The sequence below is a fragment of the Caretta caretta genome, chromosome 8, assembly GCF_965140235.1.
Source record: "Caretta caretta isolate rCarCar2 chromosome 8, rCarCar1.hap1, whole genome shotgun sequence".
Taxonomy (NCBI): Eukaryota; Metazoa; Chordata; order Testudines; family Cheloniidae; genus Caretta; species Caretta caretta.
In genome coordinates this window covers 91,155,781-91,173,991 of record NC_134213.1, presented here as the reverse complement: position 1 = coordinate 91,173,991, position 18,211 = coordinate 91,155,781, and the positions used below count along the sequence as shown (strand labels likewise).

Here is an 18,211-nt window from a genome sequence, read left to right as displayed (position 1 = left end):
AGCATAACACTTTTGGCAGCAGGCCCTTACAGGCACTTACGTTCTATCCTGCACTTTCTGAGGCAGCTCTTCCAGATTCCTCCACTATTCCCAAATGGACTGGGGGATTTGCCCCTGCCCAGAGTGTTTTTTAATGGGAGGGACACTGATACACGCATGTACACACAAAAACATTATCTATAGAAAGCACCCCCTTTCCATCCCTTCTGCAAAAAGCCAGATCAGAGGGACTAGTAGTGACTCTTCAATCAAACCCCGCTGCAAGGGAATAGGTAGCAGCTAGCAATAGGGCAGAACAGCTAGCAATCCAAAAGTGAAGTGGGGACAGCAGAAGCACAATTTTCTGTGAGCAGGGAAACCAAGTAAGGGGAGTCAAATGAGTGGAGTTGTCAGTGCTGGGAGGTAGGGAAACAGTGGCTTGCATGAAGGAAAGAAGAGAGAGATTGAATGCTGAAGTGGGTGGCATGGAATGATTTTAGAGGAAGCAGAGCAGTGCAGAACCAGCAACTTGGAAAGCAGTGCAGAGCCAGCACTCTCAAAGGTATAGATAGACTAATATCCAGAAACAGTTGGAGTAGGAAAGAGCCGGTCCATAGCTAAATAGACATGCATAGAGAGTCTGTGGCATGCTTTTGGGGAGGTAATGTAAATTTAAAGTCAGAATCCTCCAGAGGGAACTAGAAAGAAAGATGAACGCGACCTAATGAATAGCTGTCTGCAAATTATTTGGCCACCTCAGTATATGAGCCAGCCAATGTCCATTTAGTTCTCTACAGCGTTATAACTATTCACTACAGGTTTTCTTTAAAAACTGTGGGAATTTTTCCCATTGACTTGGTTTGGCTTAAACATTAACAGACTGTTGGGCTTGTCTGAATTTATTTACATATCCCCAGTGGAATCAAAATGTCTCAGCCAAATTTGACTTGTGTGTAAGGGATATGGATTCCTAGGCACCTGGCCATCCTGTGGGATGCATACAGGATTTATATGTGTAGCTTATGTTAGCATTGAAGAGGAGTTGCTTGCATAAGTCCCTTGTGCACTGAGAGGAGAAGAGACTCCTTTGTTAGTAAGTCAGTTATAAGCTGCAACTTTCTCTGCCAAAACATGCATTATAAAAATAATTAGCTTTGCATTTAGCGCTAAATGAGCCTTGTTACTGACTACTGTCACAGGGCAACCACATCCTGTTTGGAAGGAAGAAGGGCTTTCTTGGCCTACCTCATCTCATTTCAACAACTGTCAAGTCTTCACCAGAGAAATACACTATATGGCCTCCAGCATGTGTCATGTCCTATTGGAGATACATGAAATCTGACACTAATAATGTGAATAATTATTTGCTGGGGATTTCAAAGATATTCTCCAAAGTTCACCTTGTACCCTGTAGCTACTATATTAATTCATTATATATAATCCCACTCTAAGCTCTTTTTGGCATGCTCTTGCAAAGTGTCAGATTGACTACTTTGGAGACCACTGCATGCCTCCATGGTAGTTGTCTCCATGCTGGGACCATGAAAGGTAGCATAGTCCACTGGAAAGGGCACTTCACTGGGACTCAGGAGATGTAGGGGGTCTGTTCCCAGCCCTCCACTGACTTGCTGTATTCAGAGGCGATGTGTGGGAGAGGCATGGTCATGTGCCCCTACCCCACCCCAAGATTTGCTGTTTGGCTCTTACTGAGCATGCTCACATGGTCTGAGCAAGCTCGGTAATACTGCTGAAGCCAGTGGCTCTCGCTCATCTCCCCCTCCCCCCCCCCCCCCCCCCGTATCGGCAGGCACGGGTCATTATGATCTTGGGCAAGTGACTTGCTCTCCCTATGCTTCTATTTACTACCCACTTCCTATCCCTTCTGAAAACAGATAGAGAAGAGGGCCGAGTGACCCTGACGACAAAACTCTGGTGGGAGAGTGGCAATCCAGCTTTCAGTCCAGAAGCTTTTGGCCTATCTGTTTAGGTTATCCGCTTTTCGGGGCAGGGGCTGTCTCTTAGGTATTGGTGCAGTGCCTAGCACAATGGGGCCCTGATCTCAGTTGGGGCCTCTAGGCACTACTGATATACGTAATAAATAAAATCTGGACTTGATACTCTGTTCGCTAGTGAGGCTGCCAATTAATGTGTTCATTCTGAAGTTACTTCTGCCATAGGCCTCGGTCCACTAGGAACTAAAGCCCTACTATCAACACATTTCACACTAAGTGGTTAAGATGATAATGACTTGTAGCCATTTTATGACCAGGACCAGATTCGAAGCGATACCCAGAGAAGAATGTCTCCTTGACCCTATAACTAAGTCACCCTGGTGATATATAATTGTTGAGTAACAAATAAAGTAATTATGCTAATATAGCAATACAACGCCAGCAGTAAGTGCTCCTCCTATTAAAATGTTTTTGGTGTAGGAGTCACTATATATCATAATAATAATATCCACCATTTGTTTTATCATTCTCAAGCATTTCCAGCACATACAGGAGTTTACTATTTTGCATGAGATATTTTATGCATCATGTGTTTTCATTATTTTCACCTTCTTTTTCTTTTCTGATCCAGATACCAAAGATTCCAAGGAGAAGAGTAAAATGGAAATCCTATATATATTGGTGCCTAGTGTTACTATTCCCCTGGCTATAGCCTTGTTGTTCTTCTTCATCTGCGTCTGCCGCAACAACCAGAAGTCTTCCTCCCCTCCAGTACAAAGACAGCCCAAACACGTCAGAGGGCAAAATGTAGAGATGTCAATGCTAAATGCATACAAACCAAAGGTAATCGTGCACCTGATTTCTGCCTTGTAAATTGCTGTTTCTAAGATCATGGAATTAGCATGCTTTGCTCAATCGAGAATTGGAACATTATCCAATTGATTTCCATCACACAGTCTCTGTCATTGTCGTTGGCTGCACTTTTTGAACAGCTTCTGTTGTCATCAGCGTACTATATGTCGTACTGTGCAGCATAAAGCTAATGGTCTATATATCTTTGGATGAAAAGAAACTTTAATGAAGTAAGCAACTGCTTGTGAAGTGGCATGGAGGCCTTGTTCTAGTTAGTAAGTAAGCGGGGAGGAAGATGCATTCTTTCATTTGATTGGCTGTTTCAGAAGGCACTTTTTAACGGATAATTTGTATCCTTGCCTCACGTGTTAGTCAGCTGAAATCACTTTAAAATGATCTCCTCCTTGTATGTTCAAGTTTACACATTCTTTAGAGATATTTGCAAAATGAAGCACCAAAACCTATTCATATTTACAGCCTGCCTTATTGAAACATAGGGCCTCTCTTCACTGACTCTTAATATTGTTCCTCTTTATTGAAACTCCAAATTCATGAAGCACTTTTTTCCAATTAAAAAAAAAAAAAGCCTCACCAAGCAGTTAAGACACTGCAAAAATTATTAGCGATGACCTCATTGGTTTATTAGCAGGGCAGGTGCTGGAAATGTCCAGAGAAGCCACCTGCATGGCTGGACGTGAGCCTCTGCCACATCCAAGCAGGAGAATATCCGGAGTATCTAAAAAATAATGCATTAGAAAACTGTGTAGAATTATTTACACCAAACTGTCTAGACATACCTGTTGGCAGGTTGTTATTTTAGTTAGAAAATAGCAAAATGAATCCAAATTCAGGCATTAGGAGCAATGCAAACTGTGCATAACCTTCCTTCTATAAATATTGCTGTACATGCCAAAGATATTCTTTCAGAATGACGGCAGTTTTAGTCGCTCAGCCTAAGAAAAGGAGGTTACGCTTACGTTTCAGGACCTGTGCTCTCCATATGTGAATATGTTTGTAAGTAGAGATCTGTTTTAGGTGTGATATAGCAATCATGAGATGTGTCTACTGCTTGCTCTTGAGTGTCAGGTTCATAGTCTTAGATTATGAAGAATTAGTCAGCAGAGGGTTCAGGCAAAATTGTTTAAATAATCCATTGTGCTTTGAATTTGCAATATGCTCATGTGACAGGGAGTTAGGCTTTAGGACCTCTCAGAGAGAGGGAGGCAGAGCTATTCTACTGACTCATGCTGGAGGTCTGACCAGGGATAGTTTTTCTCTCTCTCATGGGCAGAAGCAACTGTGGGAAGAGACAGATATAAAAGGACCTTGCAGGGCAAATCCTAGGAGTAAGCCAACTCTGCAGAAAGTTTAGATTGAAGTTTATATTTCATCATTAAGTTAACAATAAAGGTAATCCCACAGCATCCACTGTGTGGAGAGAACAGAATGCTGACTTTCTCAGTTCAAGTCATTCATTTTGTATTGTGAAGTCTTGTTATAATTTCATTATGTGAACCTTACTTAGAAAAATTTAACCGTGAAACCTTATTTAGAAAAATAGGTTTGTGGATTCAAGAAGAAAGATGGGTTATAAGAAAAAAAAAGGATAGTGAAAATACAGAGTTGGGGCCCAAACCAGTAAGCATCTGGTTCTGAACTTCCCCAGGTTTCAGAAGTGTTTGAATCCAGGATTTTCATTTGGGTCACTCATTAGTGAAAATACATAACTGAAGAAGGCAGAGAAGATGGCATGCCATGGCTGACCTGCATGGTTACACATGTATTGCAAACAACTGGTTTTGGTTCATATTTTATTTAATCCTCGTTACCTGGGATTCCATGTGACTCTTTATACCATCATTTTATCATTCATGGGTCAAAAAACTATGCCAGGTCCTCCTCTTCAAGATTTGGACCAGGGACAGGGAACAGTAAGAGGTTCAGAGGTTTCATTATAGCAAAGCACTCAAACGTTCTAATATTAACCAAGTCTTAGTCTTTAATCTCTAGAATCTGCAAACATTAGCTGGAAAGTCTAGAAGAAACCTTCTTCATGAGATTTCTGTTTGTTTTTAACTGGTTATTATTGCTGCTGGAAAGCAGTCCATTCTAACCAGGTATTAGACCATTTGGGGAATGTTTGTTTTCGGGATGCACTATTCTACACAATTTATAAACCATACATGCAGTCTCTTGCTGGTGTGTTACATAAGTGCTAAATCAGCCAGAATTTGATCTATTGTACTTTACCTTACAAATTAACTGAGTCCAATAAACACACAGCGCAGGGGGTTAGTTTTTGTTTTTCAAAGTACCGACTTCTACTTTAAGGGGCAGAATGATGAAACTGAGGGACTATCTGTTAATACCCATAGAAAATCACAATATAAATCTCGTGTGCAGTACACATTAGATTAAAGATGTGCCTAAACCAAACCCCATGTCCAAACCTCCCCTTCACTGGATCCAAATTTTGAATATTATTCCTTTCTCTGTATTAGATACTTGTGAGGAAATGCTGGTCCCACTGAAGTCAATGGGAGTTTTGCCATTGACTTTGTGGGGTTCAGGTTTTACTCTTGACCACCAACATATTAATACTTTATGCACAGAGCGTGGGCAAAGTGTCTTGCCCATAAATGTCTGGAAATATAGACCACAGTGTTTCCTTTTCATGTTTAAAATGATATGCTGCAGAAAACACCTGATTTCATTTATGACAATTGTATATTTTCCTGTTGGGAGTGTGGCTGGCTGTCCCACTGACACAACTGTTTTGGCTGCCTTTCAAACAAAATTTTAAAAAAGAAAGGAAGTAGAATTCTATTTTAAAATATTGTATCCAATACCAATGTCAACATTGGTTAAAAACGTTCTAGCTCATACTGAGGTGGATGTGTGTTTACTCTTCCAAATAAAAATGTTAACATTTAAACCAAAAGCCTGTTTCAGTTTTAAGGTACTTAATTGCCTTAGAGAATATAATAAACTGAGTCCATCTTGTCATTCAACTAATGGAGGCAACTGATAAAGAGATAGAAGCGGTGGGCTTCATTCTTTCTATTTTTCCTTTGTACTTGGTTTACTTTGGCGTGATGCCTCGTATGTATTTTACACTTCTTTACATTTTGTACACCACTGTATGACAAATACTTGTCAAACAAAAACTAAGCAGATTTATAACCGCTTAACTTGAAATGAGCCCTTCCTGCCAAAACTTTATGACTTCATTTTCTTTCATAGTTTTCCACTATGTTGGTTCAAACAGACAAACCCTGTCTGAGGTCAGACAGAGGTCATTTCACTTTCATTACGAAAATATAATTTACAATATGCCAGACCTAAACAAGTTTTAGCCTAAAGGATTTATATAATATAAACCATCTGTTCTTCAACAATACAGTTAATTTCCTGCCATCACCATACAGTCTACTAGCTGCTTGTTTAAATGTCTTTGTGATTTTATTTTTTTACTTATGAAACATTTGTCTACAATTTGTAAGTAGTCAGTACAACTAGAATTTGTTTACTCTGAGTGTGCAACTTTAAAATGATTTTTAATGTCAATTTTTCCATATTACTCATGCAAAACTACACTGACAATATTCCAGGAAAGCAAATGCTAATGTTTCTGACTACGCTGTTTTACTGAATGTGGATTCCAAACTCAGGCGCCTACCTTTAGGCTACCAAGTCCATAATTTAGGCATCTCAGTAAGTGACCTGATTTTCAGAGGTGCTGAGCACCCACTGATGTTAACTTCTAAAAATAAGGTCTCTTATTTAAGTGTCTAAATATGGATGTACCTGCCTAAATTAGGCAACGATGTCTGAAAAAGATTTGGCCCTCGTTTCTATTCTCCTTTGACCAAAGTCTGATGCTTTTCCAGCTGATTCTACTTTCTTGATTTGGGGGGAGGGGAGGGCTTGTACACTCCCTCAAGTATACAGAGAACTAATCTCTTTTGTACCCCAAGGAGTTAATAACTAACTCTAGGATGAAACTTACCGGAGTCCTAAGTCAGGGTTAAAACATAAATTTGCACCTAACATTATATGGCCCCGGTCTCTCAAAGCTGAACTTAAGCATGTGTGTAGCCCAGCTGAAATCAATGGGACTAGTCCTGTGATTAAAATTAAGTCCATGTTGAAGTTTTTTGCCGCACTGTGACCATAACTGATCCTATACTCAGTCTTTGTTCACCTGCATCTAGTCTTGTGTAAAGGATGGAAAGTTATTCTGTATTTTGATATGGGGAAATCCTCTTCCCTCATACACAGCGGGAGTAAAGAGACATTCAGTGAGGAACTGCATGGGTACTAGAGTATTGGAATCCCCAGCCTCAACCAGGCTCCCAATACATCTGCAGTGTGGTCCCAGCAATATCTCTCCTAGTGGTGGCAGCCCACATTCCTGTGGACAGAGCCACTACAGAGCTTGGATCAACAATACAGAGTGTCCCTACATGGCATCTTCACTGCCTGGTCTCCCTACACAGCAAAAGCACAATATTTCTACTGCCATTTGAGTTATAGATACTATTGCAGGGAGCTGCAGGTTTATGGCCTTGCTGAGAGAATAGGTCTCTAATTTAGGTACCTTTTTGACTCTATTTTTATAACCTACTCTTTGATTTGCTGTTTTAACAGAGCAAAGCTAAGGAGTTACCTCTTTCTGCTGTTCGTTTCATGGAAGAACTGGGTGAATGTGCTCTTGGAAAAATCTACAAGGGGCACCTCTATCTTCCAGGCATGGATCATGCTCAGCTTGTTGCTATCAAGACATTAAAAGACTTTAACAATCCCCAGCAGTGGACAGAATTCCAGCAAGAAGCATCTCTTATGGCAGAACTTCATCACCCTAACATTGTTTGTCTCCTAGGTGTTGTGACTCAGGAACAACCCGTCTGCATGCTTTTTGAGTACATGAACCAGGGAGATCTCCATGAATTCCTTATTATGCGATCGCCACATTCAGATGTTGGGTGTAGCAGTGATGAGGACGGTACTGTCAAATCCAGTCTGGACCATGGGGATTTCCTGCATATTGCAGTTCAAATTGCGGCAGGAATGGAATACTTATCCAGTCATTTTTTTGTCCATAAAGACCTTGCTGCTCGCAACATTTTAATTGGAGAACAACTTCATGTGAAAATTTCAGACCTTGGACTATCAAGAGAAATATACTCAGCAGATTACTACAGAGTTCAAAGTAAATCCCTGCTGCCGATTCGCTGGATGCCACCAGAAGCAATTATGTATGGCAAGTTCTCTTCTGATTCAGATATTTGGTCCTTTGGCGTGGTCTTATGGGAGATTTTCAGCTTTGGACTCCAACCATATTATGGATTTAGTAATCAAGAAGTCATAGAGATGGTCAGGAAACGACAATTATTACCATGCTCTGAAGACTGTCCTCCCAGAATGTATAGCTTGATGACAGAGTGCTGGCATGATCTTCCATCTCGGAGGCCAAGATTTAAAGATATCCATGCCAGACTGCGTTCTTGGGAGGGACTTTCAAGTCACACTAGCTCTACTACTCCCTCTGGTGGAAATGCCACCACTCAAACAACTTCACTCAGTGCAAGCCCAGTTAGTAACCTAAGTAATCCTAGATACCCTAATTACATGTTTCCAGCACAGGGTATACCACAAGGTCAAATTGCTGGGTTCATTGGACCACCAATACCTCAAAACCAGCGATTTATTCCAATCAATGGATACCCGATTCCTCCAGGATATGCTGCTTTCCCAGCTGCCCACTACCAACCACCGGGCCCACCCAGGGTAATTCAGCACTGTCCACCTCCAAAGAGCCGTTCGCCAAGCAGCGCAAGTGGATCAACTAGCACAGGTCATGTGACTAGTTTGCCTTCTTCAGGATCCAATCAGGATGCAAATATACCTTTGCTATCTCATATGTCAATTCCAAGTCATCCAAGTGGAATTGGTATAACAGTTTTTGGAAACAAAACTCAAAAACCATACAAAATTGACTCAAAACAGTCATCCTTATTGGGAGACCCCAATATTCATGGACCTAACGAATCTATGATTTCAGCAGAGTTGTAAATAAGTCAGGCCTTTGTACATATAACTATTTACAGTACAAATAGAAAGACGTAGAAAAGATTTATATTCAAATATTTTATTAAAGATTTTTCTGGTTGTTTAACAGACTTTTGCAACAAGTATCTTCTGTGAAGTTTAACTGTGTTTAACAGGATAGGCAGACACCAACCAGATAAAAATCATTGTGGTATTAGCACGAAACAATGTGAACTGACATTTTTTCAAGTACCAAACTAATGTTTATTCTAATAAGGGACAAAAACAACAACAAAAATTTTGTGATGACCATCATACACTGTCACAGGTGTTTAAAGCTCTGATATGGTTTATATCAGTGATTCTCAAAGCTGGTCCGCCACTTGTTCAGGGAAAGCCCCTGGCGGGCCGGACCGATTTGTTTACCTGCCACGCCCACACGTTCGGCCGATCACGGCTCCCACTGCCCACGGTTCGCCGCTCCAGGCCAATGGGGGCTGCGGGAAGCGGCGCGGGCCAAGGGACGTGCTGGCCGCCCTTCCCGCAGCCCCCATTGGCCTGGAGCAGTGAAGCGCGGCCAATGGAAGCCGCAATTGGCCAAACCTGCGGACGCAGCAGGTAAACAAATCGATCCGGCCTGTCAGGGGCTTTCCCTGAACAAGCGGCGGACCAGCTTTGAGAGCCACTGGTTTATATCACAGAAACTTTATTATTCTGAAAACATTTTAATATTTGTCAATCACTTTTTTTAAGAGATGCAAATATTCAGAGATTTATTGGGTATGCAATTCACTTCCATTAGCTTAAACATCTGTAAGTTTTTTTCAGTCAAGAATGGTGTTTCAGATACATGATCCAATGTTGACATCTGATGGCTGGATTAATTATTTCAGGTAGGTTTTTGTTTTTCACCTGAGGTGAGAGTCTTGTTCATATTTAAACCAAAAAAACTGCGTAAAATATCCTGACATTCAGTAGAAGCCAACTCACAGGCTACTAAAATAATCTGGTAATGTCTGCTAAAAATAGATGGCGTTATAAGAAATTGCCTTTAAAGGAAATTAAATTAAGAATTTTAATTTCAGAGCATGAATCAACTGGTTCAAAGTTAACATTTCATAATTTTATATGTGTAGTTATCAAAGAAATTTTGTGTCCTTTTGTTGCTATGCAACTGTTTAATGAAAAAGCTCCAAACCACAATTTTATGTAAGACAATCAGTTTTCCCAAGAAGTATTTATTGTTTCAGAGCAGTACATAATTTCAGTGACTATGACTCCAGAAACCCCTAAAAATGGGAAATCCACATTCCATCAGCGATTAAAAACTTTTATGGCAACTTTGTCTATCAGTTAAAGTAATGTGAATTAAAGTGAACTTTTTACTTAGAAAAATGACATTTGTATTATTACTGAAATTAATTCAGGTATAATCAATCTAGATTATTCATTTTGAGACCACTTTTATGATTTACAAAAGTACTATGTACATTACATCTTTTCACAACGTTATTTGTATTAAAATAATATCTTTTGTTCCACACAATGAAAACAATCCTTTGCTCAGTTGACGATGTTGTATGATATGACTTTATTTTTCACATCTTTTTGCACAAAAGTGTTTTGTATAGCAGAAGTGAAACACATCTCTGCATTTTATATATTGGTCTGTTTCTTTTTTGTTTTTAACCTGCTGTAGATGTTCTTGAAATATATTATGGTGATATTCAGCCACTACCTTATACATATATTTTGTTTTTGTTTGTTTTCACTGCATGCATTTAATCACTGTATTACTTGATGATTGATTTATTAATTATGGGCATTTCAATTAGGCAAGCATGAAAATGTAATACCAAAGGCTATTTTATACTGAAGATATGTGCATTTTTGTATTTCACACACCAGAGATGATATTAAACACTGATTATTTTATGCTGCTGTTTATTAAAACATTGTTTTAATATAAAAATCAGTATTTCCGGAATCTTGGTATAATAGGTATTTGGAAAATCTAATCTGATGGAAGGCCAAATCCTGCTCACCTTACTCAAGCAAGTAGTCTATTAAAAGCCAGAACATCTCATCGTCTGAGTAAGAGAAGCAGGGTTTTGCACATAATATTTTATGACAATTGATGTGGAAATATACGACTCCTTAAGCTTTATTTAAAACCTGACCATGCAGATATTTTGGGAAGATACTGAAAAGACAGCAATAATAAAATTTCACTGAGAAAATAATGCATTCTCTGCTCTTCTCTGTGGGTGAAGTTCAACCCTTGAACAGAACTCCAGCATACCATTTAAGCTCCTTGTTAAGGTCTTAAGTGAGACTTCAGTGCTGCATACATGCAAAAGCTCTGCTCAGTGTGTACGTGTGGGGATGTATGGCCCAGATCTTCAAATGTATTTTGGCACCTAACTTCCATTGAGTTCAGTGGGAGTTAGGCACCTAAACACCTCTGAGGATCTGGGTGCATGTGTGCAACAAGAACCCCATTGATAATTATGCAATAAGTACTTTTATGACCACCATGTCTTCAATATTTCATATATACTGAGCCCACGAAGCTGACATGTTATGTCCAGGTTAATTGTATTCAGATCTGGAATTTTAATTAGGATGTTTGCTGTACTTAAGGTAAAGTTTTGTTTTTGAGGCAAAGATCAAGCACTAATTCCATCTATACTAAACTTCCACCTGGCTGCAGGCTGCTATTGCTCCAAACCCTAAGTGTTAGAAAAGCGATATTTTGAACACTGGAGTTTTGTGTCCTTTGATCAAACTTTTATCTCTGTGCCAGTGCATAACAAACTATCATCTCATTAGCAAAATCAAGATGTTTGGGAAGGTCATTTCTCGTGCACATGTGAGGCACACACGTTTTTTTTGTTTTGTTTCACTATTCTGTTGATGTCCTGCTCAATGCAAGATGAATGCATTCCCCTTCCTACCTTCCACTTTTTTCCCCGCTGTCCTCTCACACTTTTTTTAAATAGTTGCATCACTGCAAACATCTTATGCATCCTAAGCGTCAAACATGCTGAGAAAGTGGAAGCTAAAATTTTCACCAGGGTTTCAGCTGGAGGTTTCTTGGCCTATGGCATTAAGGGCTTCAAAAAACAACAGTGCCATCTTGAAGTCAATCTGCCCACTTTATAGGCATCTGTTCCAGGTACAAAGGAAAATGCATGCAGGCAATTAAGCGTTGTGGTACTAGAGTTATGTTGCTGTTAGAAAATCTTCAATAAATAAGAACACAAACTGTGACTTAAAAAAAACAAACCAGCTTTGTACTGTGGCTGGCGCATGGCTCTCCATGTAAAAAGCTTGTTTGAAAGTGATACCAAGATTCTTAATTTTGCTTACTCATATCAAATGAATGCCCTCAGTGAATGAGGGTATGAAGAAACCAAGAGCGTCCTCATAACAACTCCTACCACCTACTATACTGCTACTAGATTCATTGGTTTGAGAAGAAAGTAATGGCCACGTGACAAGAGAAAGGCCCTACTTAGCTAGATCCATCACAACTGGTGTGCTCCTGACATATACCACAGCAGGCTATCTATGTCCCTTAGTTGCTAAAACAACCACCAATAGTCATATCAAAAACTGCTGGGAAGTCAAGTATAAACCACACATAAGCAAAAATTTACAAATAATAATGCTGCAGATGCTTAGCACCCCAAGAAACATATCGCTTGTTTAGGTGCCTATGGATATAAGTGCTTAGCTTTAGACGTACCAGTTTGAAAATGTGTCTCCTGGAGCAGCAATGGCAGGCTTGAAAAAATCTTTCACATACTTTTTGGTTTTGCATAGAAATACATTAAATCCAACCGCCACCTACCCACAGTTATATGTCGTTTTTTCTTTACTAGAAGGTTATCCGCAGCAGAGATCTGTCAAAGAATCATATACACTTACAGCTGTTACAAAATGGAAGATCTGCTTTGAGCAGAAAGCCTGTCAACCCTCAAGGAGAGTTTTTTTCCCCTCAGTGAATGAAGTTTGTGAATTCTGGGATTCAAATCCTCTGCTTGACTCATAGCTTGCAGTGAGTTAACGAATGCTAAAACAAAGAGACAAGAATTCACTTGGGAGCTAAAAAGAAAAACTACTAAAATAAATTGGCTAATGTGGAAATTAAACTGCCAAAAAGTATCGGAATGTTGGGAATTCCTGTTTGGGTGGAAACTCAGAGAACCAAATATGGTTTTTGAATCACGGACAAAGGAAGAGAAAATGGTAGAGACTTTCTAATGGTAGACTCAGTATGGCAACTTCCGTCAAAGAACTATTATAGTTGTTTGTGAATCTCTGGAGGTTTGGAAATAAAACTTAAGAATTGCAACATGAGAGGACAAGATACTGTCTGTTCAGTCTGGCTTCTCATCCTTCCCAAATTAGTCTATCCTTACATAAAAAGAAAGAAAACTTTTAGTGTTTAAAGGGCAAAATGCATGTCAAAATGGGAGTTAGCATTATGGTGTCCTCCACAGATAAGGATTAATTATGGTGGGTTTGTACAGAATGAAAACTGCAGATGTAGCAGAGAATTATTCCACAAAAACTGGTTTGGAAGACATGGATATAGAAGAACTGCTAAATGTGTATTCCAGGGTCTGAGATATTTAACAAGAAACCAAAGAAGAGTCCATTAGTGCCTTGCATGAATGAAGTTGTACAGGAGTTTACAGGTTTAGAATATCCCTACTACATTTGCTAGTTGTTTCAGTATTCTTCTGTTACCTTTGCTCATCAAGAGAATTTTAAAAAGCTCATCTAACTCAAAGTACTGCAGATGGTATTCATATATTCATACTTCAGTGCTGTTATAAGTACTGTTACACTGGTCAATTTGGATCCAGTACTGCAAGATGTTGAGTTCCCTCAACTTCCATTGAATCCAGTGGGCATTGAAGGCCCCTGGCCCTTAGTGGGAGATATGTGGCCTGTTATCTAATCCTAATATAGGATTAGGCCCTATATTTCTGAGAATCTCGAAGGCAACTCTGCCTCCTCACAGGACCTGTATTAAGACAATTGGCTTGAAAAATGCTTAAGAGATTGCAGCTTGCATCATTCTGCCATGTCTATTCAAGATGTAAGGGTACTCTGACATATCTATCACTTTAGCATCATCTAACAGATATGCTCTAGGAATTATTTTGGGGAAATTCTATGGCCTGCATTACTCCAGTGGTCAGACTAGATGATCATAGTGGTCCCTTGGAAATCTATGAATCTCTCACAATAACCTGTGAAACATATTGATGGATTAACAGTTTATACATGTTTCAGAGGAACAGCCGTGTTAGTCTGTATTCGCAAAAAGAAAAGGAGTACTTGTGGCACCTTAGAGACTAACCAATTTATTTGAGCATGAGCTTTCGTGAGCTACAGCTCACTTCATCAGATGTATACCGTGGAAACTGCAGCAGACTTTATATACACACAGAGAATATGAAACAATACCTCCTCCCACCCCACTGTCCTGCTGGTAATAGCTTATCTAAAGTGATCAACAGGTGGGCCATTTCCAGCACAAATCCAGGTTTTCTCACCCTCCACCCCCCCACACAAATTCACTCTCCTGCTGGTGCTAGCCCATCCAAAGTGACAACTCTTTACATAATCAGTCGGGCTATTTCCTGCATAGATCCAGGTTTTCTCACATCCCCCCCACCCCCATACACACACAAACACCCCCATACACACACAGCAGGAGAGTGAGTTTGTGTGTGTATGGGGGTGGGGGGGATGTGAGAAAACCTGGATCTATGCAGGAAATAGCCCGACTTGATTATGTAAAGAGTTGTCACTTTGGATGGGCTAGCACCAGCAGGAGAGTGAATTTGTGTGGGGGGAAAAATTAAATCATTGTTCAAAGAGGATAAGCTATTTTTTATCTCCAGGATGCTTAAAAACTAATTAGTTGAACATGTTTTTGATTTGCTACCAAAAAACAACAGCATTTTAACTGAGCTTCACAAATTTATTACAGTACCAAAAATTCTTTTATTTAAAGTATGCATTGGCAAGACCCTACTGTGCTCATGGGACAGAAGGGTGCCCTGATAGCTATCATGCTCACCCCTGGGCTCACAGAACAGAAGCCCCTCTGTGGAAAACCAGCAGAGCTGCAATTCTGTGTGGATTGAGTGGGGAATGGAAGACGTGGGATGGCAGCATTGTTCCCAATACAGAAGCACTATCTGTGTTACAAAAATGGAACATAACTAAATTAAAGCACTGTGAGCAACCTTCTTGTGCTAGCAGCTCTGACTGTTGACACTGTCTTCTGCAGCCAGCATCTTAGTTCCCTGTTGAGCAAGTACTGGCAGGCATCAGAGTACGTGGAGAGCTACAGATAGATGGTATGTACACTTGCACCTTTGTCCCCTTGTCTTCTCTGCACTTGCTCTGGAATGGGCAACCACACTTTATCCGATCAAAAGGAAATAAATTATTTTCCGATGTTATGCTTACAGAGCGCTGCTTAACCAAGATGGTTTTATGATAGGAACCAATCCTACAGCCCGTAGTCACGCAAGCCATATCTATGGGTTCTCTGAGAGCACTCTGTCCTCTGGCTGTATCTTCAATGGCTATGGTTTCTTATGGCCACAAACCTACTTTCTCTGTGGGCCTGCAAACATCTCCCTTCCAGAATATAGTGTCCATGGAAGTAATTTTTATCCTCGTGTAGGCTTTTTTTTATGAGAGGAGAGCTTATCACCTCCAAGTCACTCAAGATATAACCCATTGTATGTCTTTCTGTTTGATCTTTAAAGATTAAAATTTAGTATGTTTTAGGACAGTTATATTACTGAGGTAATTTAAAATTATTAAAAATAGAGAGACACAATCTTCTGATTATACACCAAAAAGGTCTTTAAGATGGAGGGGGAAATTGATTTTAAATTGGAATTATTAAAAGCATATGTGGTGTCCTTTATTTTCTGTTTATCTGTGCAACGCATTGTAGAAAAGTGTCTAAAATACTTTTAATAGCTGAGTTAGTGCAGGTTTTGCATTTCAGAACCTGCTCTAAATGAGAACTCCTTCGGGGGAAATTCAGCTCATTGGGGGAAATTCAGCTCTGCAGACTGCTGTTGGGTAACCAGTGTACCCAAAGTTATATAATCAGAGCAGCACATTGCATTGCTTTAATCTGTAGACTGTGTGAAGAAACCGTTGGGTTTTTAAGATTGTTCAAAGAGTCTAAATAAAACTGAAACCATCCGTTTGAGTTGTAAGAAATAAATGAGTTCATTAAACATTAAAAGTGCTTGGAATACATATGCATATGTGTTTACACACACACACATATTGTTATAACTGATTTCCATAAATTACAAAGATATACATAGATGCAATAATATTTTGAAAAAGTACAATAATATAGGATAGTATTTGGTTCCCAATCACCTTTACAACTTCTGTAAGCACCAGTAACATGAGCTTGTTTGAGCAGACCTGGGACTCCTGAAGGTGGAAAGTGCTGGCTCCAGGGCATTGTCCCTAGTTTCTAGCTCCTTTTTACAGAAGGAATAATATCACACAGATTCACTGGGATTGGATTTTGGGATTCTGTGCAACAATCAATGGTCAAGTTAAGCATTAGGCTGCCAGATGACTGGGGAGAATGAGCACGACCTCCTTGAGGGACATTCTTTCATGGATACTTCTGCCTTGATAACTCATTGATTTTAAAGCCAAAAGGGACCACATTCCATTACGGTCATCTAATCTGACTTCCTGCACAACACAGGCCACAGAATTTCAAGAAGTGATTCCTGCATCAAGCCCATAACTTCTGCTTTAGCTTAAGCATATATTTTTAAAAGCCATCCAACCTTGATTGAATGACTTTGTGACCGAAAATCCACCATATCCCTAGGTAAATTGTTCCAATGGTTAATTACTTTCTTTGCTAAAAATGTGCATCTTATTTCTAGTCTGAATTTCTCTGGAGTCAACTCCAGCCATTAGAGCTTGTTATGATTTTGTCTGCTAGATTAAAGAGGCCTGTACCATCAGACATCCCCTCTTCATGTAGGTATTTAGAGACTGACCAACTCACCTCTTAAATTTCTCTTTGCAGATCCCCCCCCCCCCTTACACATTCCAAATCAGCTTCCTGAGAGAGACCAGCCGTAGAGGAATGGCAAAACAATCATTCAGATTTTCCTGGCCTGAGCATCCATTCCTAGATGTGTCTCTGCAGGAGGGGATGACTGTGCCCCTAAAACATAGCTGACACTTCAAGGAAAACTCTAGAGACAATTATTTTCAGTGAATTTCTTCAGATGCTTGGGGCGGCATTCAGAATGGGGCGGCAGTCAGTGTCCCGGGGTGGCAGCTTGGCGGCAGCGACTGCTTGGGGCGGCAAAATTGCGCTGCCCCTGGTTACAGTATCATATTTTCGGGTGTGTCTGTGTGTGAAAATCATCTCCTTATTCTTTAACATCTTGTGCAGGATCAGGCCCCTGGTGTGACAAGACCGTGGGAACCTAACACCAGTATCAGTGCAAGGAAGGTACAATATCTGTGCAAGGAGTGTTAGATCTCTACGTGCTGGTCAGAACATCTGGGCCAGCTTCTGGACAGTGTGGAAAACTTACACTGCACCTTGCAAAACGATGTAGTAACAGGAGATGTAGCCATTCTGGGCATTCACCCAGTCATTCCTGGTGGCATTGTATCTAAGCAAAGACACTGTCTCAAGGACCTGCCACCATTGTCCCTCCTTCCTCTCTCTCCCTGGGTCCAGCAGTGTCTTAATGACACACCTAGCCTTTATGCTTTATTTCTGGGATTCTGATTATCCTCCTACTCTGGAGACCACAACTAGATTTTATCCCAATTATATGGGTACAAAACAGCCAAATTATTTTCTGATATTACATGTGCAGAGCACTGATAAACCCAGAGGGTTTTGTAATGTTGAGGGCCCCATCTTGCACAGTTTATTCCTAGAAGTAGCCTTATTTCAGTCAATGTTAGAACTCTCCTCGCTTGAGTAAACAGATGGAGAATTGGGCCTTTTGCAAGCTATATCCAACATGATGCTAATTCTCCAATTTTAACTAAGGAAGGATTATTTATGTCTCCCCCCCCCCGAACTGTATGGGCATTATTAATGTATTTAATAAATAAACATGAAGATATTAAACTTAGCTGTAACAGAGTCTGCCCAGATGTCAGAGCAATTATTTTCTGTAATCAGCTGGCTGCTGTATTAAATAAAGCCTGTCATTCCAGAGCTAATGCAGAAGAGGAGGTAACGTTGCAAAGCAGTCAAACTACAGGACGCTGGGAGTCAGGAGAAAGCAGTTGTATGCTGAGCTCTGCCCTGATTCACT

General features: G+C 40.1%; 1 protein-coding gene across 3 annotated transcripts in view; it reads left to right on the top strand.

The window, feature by feature from the left end:
* ROR1 (receptor tyrosine kinase like orphan receptor 1) overlaps window positions 1-9,409 on the top strand; it is a 250,000-nt gene extending 240,591 nt beyond the window's left edge. For all 3 annotated transcript variants that reach the window (XM_048861926.2, XM_075131783.1, XM_075131782.1), the window contains exons 8-9: window positions 2,563-2,774; window positions 7,434-9,409. In XM_048861926.2, the coding sequence (XP_048717883.1) occupies window positions 2,563-2,774; window positions 7,434-8,858 (1,637 nt within the window). In that variant the 3' untranslated portion in view covers window positions 8,859-9,409. The remainder of the gene's footprint in view (window positions 1-2,562; window positions 2,775-7,433) is intronic.
* The last annotated feature ends 8,802 nt before the right edge of the window (window positions 9,410-18,211 follow it).